Source organism: Echinops telfairi, unplaced genomic scaffold (assembly GCF_000313985.2).
Source record: "Echinops telfairi isolate 266 unplaced genomic scaffold, ASM31398v2 ScPeMD7_6;HRSCAF=24_0, whole genome shotgun sequence".
Classification (NCBI taxonomy): Eukaryota; Metazoa; Chordata; class Mammalia; order Afrosoricida; family Tenrecidae; genus Echinops; species Echinops telfairi.
This window is the reverse complement of record NW_022103902.1, coordinates 9582053-9591234: the sequence shown is the minus strand read 5'-3', so window position 1 is coordinate 9591234 and position 9182 is coordinate 9582053. Positions and strand designations below refer to the sequence as shown.

General features: G+C 39.8%; 1 protein-coding gene across 1 annotated transcript in view; it reads left to right on the top strand.

Annotated features, from left to right (window-relative positions):
- The window catches only part of MORC1 (MORC family CW-type zinc finger 1), a 193941-nt gene that overhangs the window by 173832 nt on the left and 10927 nt on the right, over positions 1-9182 (top strand). The window contains exons 26-27 of the mRNA XM_045286149.1: positions 3178-3265; positions 4623-4676. Of these exons, the coding sequence (XP_045142084.1) occupies positions 3178-3265; positions 4623-4676 (142 nt within the window). The remainder of the gene's footprint in view (positions 1-3177; positions 3266-4622; positions 4677-9182) is intronic.

The window sequence follows — 9182 nt, the reverse complement described above, 5'->3', positions numbered from 1 at the left end:
TAAAAATGAACTCTGTGCACTTAGCTGAAACTTATCCTTTATTTATACAGCAGTGTTTATTTAGTTTCTAGCTAATCTAGTTGAACCTTACACGCTGCCAGTTCAAATTTCCAGATTTGGACATAGATTCTATAGCAATCCAACTCAGAGGTGTATCATCGTCAAGGACCTAAATGCAAAGGGCAGCTCTGAACGAGGTTTGTTGTGGCGAGCTGTCATTGACACACGTCTCTGACTCATGGCGACCCCACAGCAAACAGAACAAAACGTCGCTCAGTCCTCCACATCACAATGGATTGGAACATTGTGTTCCCTGGGGTTTTCATTGGTGGATTTTTAGCGGTGGATCACCAAGCTTTTCTTCCTGCTCCATCTTAGCCTGGAGGCTCTGCTGAAACTCGTTCAGCATCATAGCGACACACACGCACCTCCATTAGATTTTTTTGGTGTGCTGACCAAGAATCCAACATGGTCTCCTGCATGGAGCCTGGAACCACCACAGCTTTCCAGGAAGATGTGCCAGGGGCTTGATATTTGAGTTCTTGAGAAGAGAAACAATCTTAAACAAAGAAAAAACCTTGACTTTATGATCAAGTATGCTGGTGGAGGGGTGGAATTGTGAATGTATGTGCCAAATGAAAGGCTGTTTCTAGGTGGAATGAGGGTGCCCTTGAAGTGGGAGTAGCACCCGGTTCAGTAGTCTCCTCAGACTGTACAGGACTCACTAGAGTGGGTAGTAGTGAATGAACACTGGTTTATTCCTATGGTTTTGCTGTGAGTGCATCCTTGCCTGTCTACTTTAAAGATCCTTCATAGCTTAGAGAGCACCCTTTTGTCTGTCCTTAAGGAAACCCAAAATTTAAGAGAGGAGACGGAACAAAGAAACATCCCTGAAGGATGTCATTGAAGCAAAGGACTCACCATAATAAGTTAATACATTTTTTTAAGTTCTTAAACATCCATAGTCAGACCCTTATTTTTTGACTTGGCATATCTTCAGCAGTTTCCCTGAATTCATTTTGGTGGTGAAGAATGCCTGTGTGTTTGTATTTGGAAAATGAAAAAAGCTGAGTAATTTGTCCTCCACGTTAGGCAGTGTGTGATACAGAATTCTCGGGGGAGAGACTGTGTCGTAGCAATTCTAAGGAGAGAAGAGAGGACTAAACACAGCATCGTGCAGACAGAAAGACAAAAGAGGAAACTGCAGGGAACCTGCTTAGGCCTGATAGTGGGGAGTGAATGCTAAGGAAGGATGGAGTGTGTGTGTGTGTGTGTGTGTGTGTGTGTGTGTGTGTGTGTATAGTATATATTTTATGATTAGGACATTTACAACACTTTATGAAGGACAGTTGAATTTGACCCAGGGGACTCATTGTCAAAGGAAAATGCTTAAGCTCTCCACATGCAGAGCTTGGAATAGTCTCTCATGTTCCCCCATGTCCGTGATACTGGCTAATGTCTGCTTCCTTTTGGCCTCCTCTTCTCTTGGCACACATGGGACTATATCTTCATTACCCTCCTAACATACATTACTCAGTGTTCTGATAGCCTGCTTCCTTGCTGGTATTTCCCAATTACAGGAAGAATGTCATTTAAGAGGAGATTATTTAGAGATTGCGAATATGCTCTACTAATCTAAATACAACTGAATGTGTGTCCACCATTAAAAGGATCAGCCTTCAGAAACCATTTGAACCCCATCGTGATGGAAAGGACATTTGTTTAGAGAAAAAACAGGAATGGTTCAAGTAAAAGTCATTACCCCTTTCTACCTCAACAAACTAACTGTAGATATCCCTTTCTACCTCAACACACTAACTGTAGTTAACACTTTCTACCTCAACACACTAACTGTAGTGACCCCTTCTACCTCTACAAACTAACTGTAGTTACCCCTTCCACCTCAACAAACTAACTGTAGATATCCCTTTCTACCTCAACAAACTAACTGTAGTTACCCCTTCTACCTCAACACACTAACTGCAGTGACCCCTTCTACCTCGACAAACTAACTGTAGTACTCCTTCCCTGGGGACTCCTGTTGTCGCTTTTACTTCTTTTGCCATGTGGTGTTGTTCCTCTTACGGACACCTTTTCACCTGGCCCCAGTCTTACTCATCTTCTTTTCAACCAGGTAAGTAGTTCTGAGAGAGTGGGTGTATAGAGTGGAAAGTATGTGTGTGTGTGTGCGTGTGATATTTGTACAGTGTTGAGAATTTTTTATTTTTTATTTGAATCACTGAAATTTTAAATGAATATTTATACAAAAAAATAACAGTGAAGTGCTAGGAATGTAAATGTAAGTTGCATGAGAATTAGCTATTTTACCTTTGGTATGCCACATGAATTTGTTTTGTAAATCCCTCTGAGATCATGCATGGGACTCGTGGAAAGCTTCAACATAAAAGCCCTCAATGCGCAGTTAAGCATGGTGGCTACACATAACTAGATTTCAGATTCTCACAGCAATGAAATATGTGGTCTAGACGATTTACCCTAGAGGAAGCTGTCACACTAGAGCAGGTAGGGTACTGCTGCCTTTTGGAAAAGTTAAGCACCACTCAGAGAAATGGATGCCACCAGTTTCTCCAGAGGTCCCAGTAAGAGGAATTGCTCTGGAAGTTTAATTGCTTTGGTTTTCCTAAGAAAATGAGACATCCCATAGTTAGCCCAAGTGTTACCCTAGCCATTTTGCCATGGGCACAATCTGTGTGGAGGGCAAAGAACGAGCAAGTGGTAGCAAGATGACTTTACTGGACTGCGTGTTACAGATTTCTGAGCATTGGGAGTCCATGCTTGGATGCTTATTTCCTGTCGAAAAAATTGCAATTTTGAGATTGTTTCAGATTCACAATCATTGTAAGACATAACACTCATCCTATACTCAATTTCTCCCTGTTGTTACTATTTGAAATATAGTATTGCATTCAAGATGTCCGCATTGGTGTAGTTAAGGTACGGAATGGTTTCGTACGCAGGAGGATCCGTCCGATTGCTCTCTCTTAGCCCTACCCACCTTTCTTGCCAGTCTCTGCTTTCTGAAGACGACTTTAATGCCAGTGGAAAATCAAGTATGGAGGAAACAAGGATTGCCAGGAGGCTTGACACCCAGGAATGGAACTGGTTCTAATAGGCGAGAGCTATATCATCCTAATTCTGCTCTGCTTGTTTTCCTAGGAAGGTTCTGCAGTATTTTTTCCCTGAATATCAGCTATCACCAGAATTCGACTGCATTTTTGTGGAGGACCCTGTAACAAGTTCGGAGGTAAGTTGACCAGTGTAGACTCTGAGACACTGACAGGGGAGCATGCATTTACTCCTCGGTGAAGCAAAAATGTAAAACATACCTTTAAAAGGACCCAGAATGGCTGAAGTGACTGACAATGAAGAGCTCGATATCAATTGGATAGTTCAGAATTGAAGCTGCATTTGATACCATGTAAGCAAGGGTTAAATATGGCTGGAAAAGATAATATGGGCTGACAAAAATCAGCTGCAAAGATCCAAAGAAATAGTACACAGGACCTGACTTATCTCCCTTTATCAAAAATAGATATTCTGTTCCTTAGAGACACTTCTATCTTGTATGAGGAGCTGGGAGGAGGAGTGGGTGTGAAGGCCACAGCAGAGGCTTGCTGAGTGAAGTGTGCAGGCACGTGGCCAACTATCACTTTTACTCGCAGTGAGGAAGCTCCCAGTGCCAGGATAGGTGGGTCCCTGGGTCCCTGATATGCTGGTGGTTATCTGAGGGAATGATGGATGAACCTGGGAAGACTTTCAGTGAAAAGAGCTTCCAATAATGAATCAGAGATGTTATGTACCTCAGTCTGATCTGGAGCAATATCTTTCATTTGCTAATTAATAGTCATTGGTAACAGTTAACTAGGACTGCTCTTGTCAGTATCACCAGTAATCTCCATGCTGACAAATTCAAAAACCACTACTTATCTTCTCTGACCTCTGAAACTTTCAACCAGCTGGCCACTTCTCCCTTCTTGAAGCATGTTCTTCGTCCGGTTTCTGTGATAACACGCTCTCCTCATTCTTGTGTTTCCCTGCTTATCTATATTTTCATTTTCTGTGTTGGCAACTCCTTCTCTGTCTGTTTGGTTTTTAAATGTCGTCTTGTCTAAGGGCTCGTTCCTGGACCACTTTCTTCTCTATAAGAGGCTTTTTCCAGGTCACCTTTGCCAGTCTATGGCATTAAACATTACTCCGTATGCCAGTGACTCTTGGTACCAGGCTTGTACTAATTTTTCCAAAAGAAACTATTTCCATAACCTGGCATTGCCTTTCCAGAAAGTCAGATCCCAACTGTATTCTTGGCAGGCCCCCTTAAATGTTTAATATTTTCCTTTTAATTATTCTTTATCTTGATTTTTTAATCTTTCGAATTGCATTAGCAATGTTTCCTTTATTAAGCTGCCTTAATCCTTTTTGGAATGATGGGAGGTATAATTTAGTTAATTGATTTTATTAGGCTGTGGCTTAAAAGACCCCCTGTACTAAGGTTGACCAGTTCTAGACCTTTTCAATACCATGTACTTGAATTTATAACTCCGTTATGGACAGTTTGTTCTCTAAAAGTTAATATCTTGTTCTATTATCATTTACAAAAACAGTTGGAGCAATGCCCAGAGCACATGAACACAAAGCTGAAAATGTGTTTCAACCAGGTAAGCTTTCTTTCAGGGTAGTCATTTATATTTTAAATGATCTTGTGTTCCAAAGGAGAATTAGTGTACATTTCCAAATGTTAGAGTTGGAAGGGAATCAAATTTGCATGCATTTATCAAGACTTAGATTAACATGTAACATCAAGTGCCATGAAACAACATCATTTTGAATTTTCAAATGCAAAATGTATACAGCACAAAGCATGTGAAACACTTGGAAAAAGACTATATTTTGAACCAGCAACATGGTATTCTGAGTCTTTGAGAGTTACAGTCACTGAAATGTTGATACTAGAATAAAGCAGAAATCATTTGCAGATTAAGTTGTAAATTGTTTCAGGGATTTTAATATCTTTGGATTATTTTTGTATGCTAATGTTATCAATAGTCTTGTTTCTGACTTTTTTATTATGAAAATAATCATTAAGATAAATAATGCCACAATACAAGAAAGTAAAAGGAATTCAAAATAATCCATCTATAGTCCAAAACTCTGTTAGACAGGGTTCTAGAGAAACAAAATCAGGACACTTGTGATATATATATATATCTATATGTATATATCAACACGAAGAAATAAACAGCTAATTAGTCCACAGAACAGTACAGAAGGCTCAGTTCAACTCACTTCCATGAGACAGTTAATACACTGGCAGTCCTTCAACTCACGAGGGCCTCCAGGTGCAAGTCAAGGAAGCAGACAGCTGAGTCTTCTGTAGAGCAACACAGACAGTCCAGCCAGAGGCAGCAAACAGTAGGGCAGGTCACCATCAGTCAGCCAGGGTCCGACAGTCCTCAGCTCAAGTGATGTACACACCAGCAGTGTGGAGAAGCAGGTCTTGAATGAACCTCAAACTACAGCAACACGGTCCATGGGTTGGGTATCCCACAGGTATTGTAGCTTGAAAGTTGAGGCAGAGTACTAGTTAAGGCAGCTGCACACTGGTCTGATCATCAGAGAGCAAGAGACATAAAGTGAGGCTTGCTGAGACATTTATCTCTTTGCCCTTCAATTAAACTGCAACCTTATTAATCCTACATGTGTTTATTGACCAGGTTGGTACAATAAACCTACCTAACACACAAACCAATCCAAGATTACTCCAATTCATTTTTTAGTATATTTTATACAATTTTCATACTCTATATCTAAAGAAGTATAGACTTTTTTTCTTTACAGTCTTGAAATTATACTGTGTACTTAGTTCCTCAAAATTTCCTGAAAAAAGAAGAACTTATAATATCCTTCAATTCTACTGAGGAAATATCTCAAAATGTTGCAGCCTTATTTTATGCTTACAGGAACTAAGGCGCCAAGATGTGAACTATGTCAAGGTGACAAAGAGAATTAATGTTGGAGTCTGGATGGCTGCTGGAAGTTTCCAGGCTCATTATAAAGCTGAGAACCTTACAACTTTTCATGATACTAGGACCAATATTGAGACATTCAAACATATTGCCTTTCAGTAAATTCAAATTCATAGCAGCCATATAGGACAGGTTAGAACCGCTCTTGTGAGTTTCCAAGACTGTAACTCTTTACAAGAGTAGAAAGCCTCGTTTTTCCCCCTCCTGATTGAGACTCTATGTAAACACTTTACTAGACTCTATGTAAACACTTTACTAGATTTTGTCAAATCTGTGCCAACTCCATCACTGCCATATGTGCTAGAACCTTCTTCAGGAAGCTTCCGCCATCTGCTGGAAAACTACCATGACATCATCCTGATCTGTAATAAATAGGACGTGACTTGCACTCTCTGGAGCTGTACTCCTTAGGAAGTTCCAGAGAAAGTTTCAGTATCTTGGTCTGAAGGTTTAAATAGAATGGTAAATGTCCCAAAGATAAATCGCTGGACAAACTTAAAATCAAAATAAGAACTTAATATAGGTCCTTACAAAGGCTGTATCATAGTATTCCATTTTTAGGATGTATTTCAATTTAACAACATTCACTGATAAGTTTTTCTCTGGTGTCTCAAACACATGCCTATTGAAATGTGAGAGGTCACATTTCATAAAATGAAAGGGGGTTGCATATTTTTAGTTTTTTATAATTTCAATTGAAAAGTGAATTTAGTTACTTCTAAATAGTATTTAGTTGGAGAAGTAATGATTGAACAGTTTCAGCTTGATAAAGCACTTGTCAACATTCACTAATGGCAATGAAAAAGAAATTTACTTTCAAAGTGTTTGACCTTTTTTCAAGCACTAATGTTATTTCCATCAATTCGTGTAAAACTCCCATTGTACAAGAACTATTCGAGCTGTGCACATTTTACCTGCACAATAGCTTTAGAGTTCGGCATCACTAACTCTACTTCAGGAAGGAAGAAATAAGAGATCCAGAGAGGTTGTGGGCCAACGGCATGCTTCATGAGAGCATGGGATTCGGGGTTAAAACCCAGAATTTTCTCGCTCCAAAGCCCTTGGTACACCATTTTCTTTCATATCATTCTTAGACAGACTTCTGTACAGTGAAATCTTGGTGTGTGAGATATATTTTGTGTGTGCTTGGTGGGATCTACTCAAGGTGTACTGACTGCCCTGCCAGGAATAATCCAAACTGAGACCTGGGACAAGCAGCCTGAAGGACTACTAGGAAGGGTTTCTGGATATCCCTCATGCTCTTTCTCTGTTAGTTAGGGAAGCTTGGTCTAAATGCTTCAGTAATAAAACTTAGAAATTTGCAAAGAGTTAGATTGCCATGCATCTCTGTTTATTTAAACCCAGATATGTCCTTTAATAATGCTTTAACCATGATACTTTTTAAGCAATTTAATTGGCACTGCATCCATATATCGTACAATTCAACAGTTCAATCATATCAAGAAGACTTGTACAATCATTGTCACAATCAGTGTGAGAACATTCTCTTCTTCCTTGTACTCCTTGTTCTTCGTGTAATTTTTTTCAATTGTTGCAAAAACAATAAGACAAAATATTCTTTCATTCAACAACTTTACATGAATAATTCAGTGCCATTGTTTATACTCTTTGTGCTATGCAACCATTATTGATAGCCCCCTCAATGTAGACATGAGACTGCTTTCAATGTGCTTGACCCAAGCCCGGGTATTTTCACTTGCCTCAACGGCCTATGGAAATTGTGCATGGAATAAGAAGACTGAAGAAGGAACCATGCGTTTGAATTGTGGTGCTGAAAAAGAATAATGAAAGTATCATGGACTGCTCTAAGAACAACCCGAGCTGTCTTGAAAGAAGTGTGGCCCACAAGGATGACAAGCAAAAGTCTTCTCTTTCGCTGCCTCGCTACTTTCCCAACATGCTATCCTTCTCTGGGAACTGATCTCTCCTGCTAGTCAAAGTACGTGAGATGATCTCACCCTACTTGCCTCTAAGGAACAGTACTCGTTCTCTGCTTCTTCCCAGACAGACATGCATGTTCTTTTGGCAGTCCAGGGTACTTTCGACCTTCTTCGCCAGCACCATAATTCGAATGCATTGATTCCTCTTCCGTCTTCTTATGTAATGCCCACCTTTCATATGGGGTAATTGAAGATACCGTGGTTTGGGTGCAGCATGCTTTAGTTCTCAAAGCGACGTCTTTTCTTTTCAACACTTTAAAGAGGTCTAACAGATTTGCCCAATGCAGTACATCGTTGATTTCTTAACTGCTGCTGCTGCTGTAAGCATTGATTGTGGATTCAAGCAAGATTAAATCCATGCCAACTTCAACCTTTTCTCCATTTATCATGATGTTGCCTCTTCGTCCTCTTACGAGAATTTTGGTTCTATTTACATTGAGTTGCAACCCAGATCGAAGGCTGTAGTTCTTGGTCTTCAAGTGCTTCAAGTTCTAGCTTTCAGAAAGCAAGCCTTCATCATCTGCACATCACAAGTTGTTGCTAAGACGTCCGAGTCCCATTTTCTTCGTCATAGAGTCAGTTCTTTGGATTACCTCCTTAGCATACAGATTTAATAAGTATGGTGACAAGGTACAAGTCGGATGCCCACTTCTCTTGATTTTAACCTGTGCAGGATATCTTGCTCTGTTTGAATGACTAGTTCTTGTGGTATGCACAGTTTCCACACGAGCACAATTAAGTGTTCTGAAATTTTCATTCTTCTCAAGGTTATCCATTTTTAGTTAGAATCCACAGTCACATGCCTTTGTATAATCAAGAAAACACAAGGAAATATCTTTTTGGTGTTCTCTGCTTTCAGCCAAGATCCAGCTGCCATCAGCAACATGTTCCAAGTCCCCATATGCATTGGACTCGAATTTATGGAAGCCCCTCTTGTAACCGTTGCTGAATGATACTCAGCAAAACTTTAGTTTTCAGGTGATATTTTAAATATTGTTAAACAATTTCCATATTCTTGTGGGTCACCTTTTTTTTTTGGAATGGGTGCAATTATAAATCCTCCAGGAGGTTGACCAGATATTTTTGCACAGATGAGTGAGTGCTTCCAGTGCTTCATCAACATGTTAAATATTGGTATTCCGTGCATTTCTGGATTGCTGCTCATCATTAATGCATT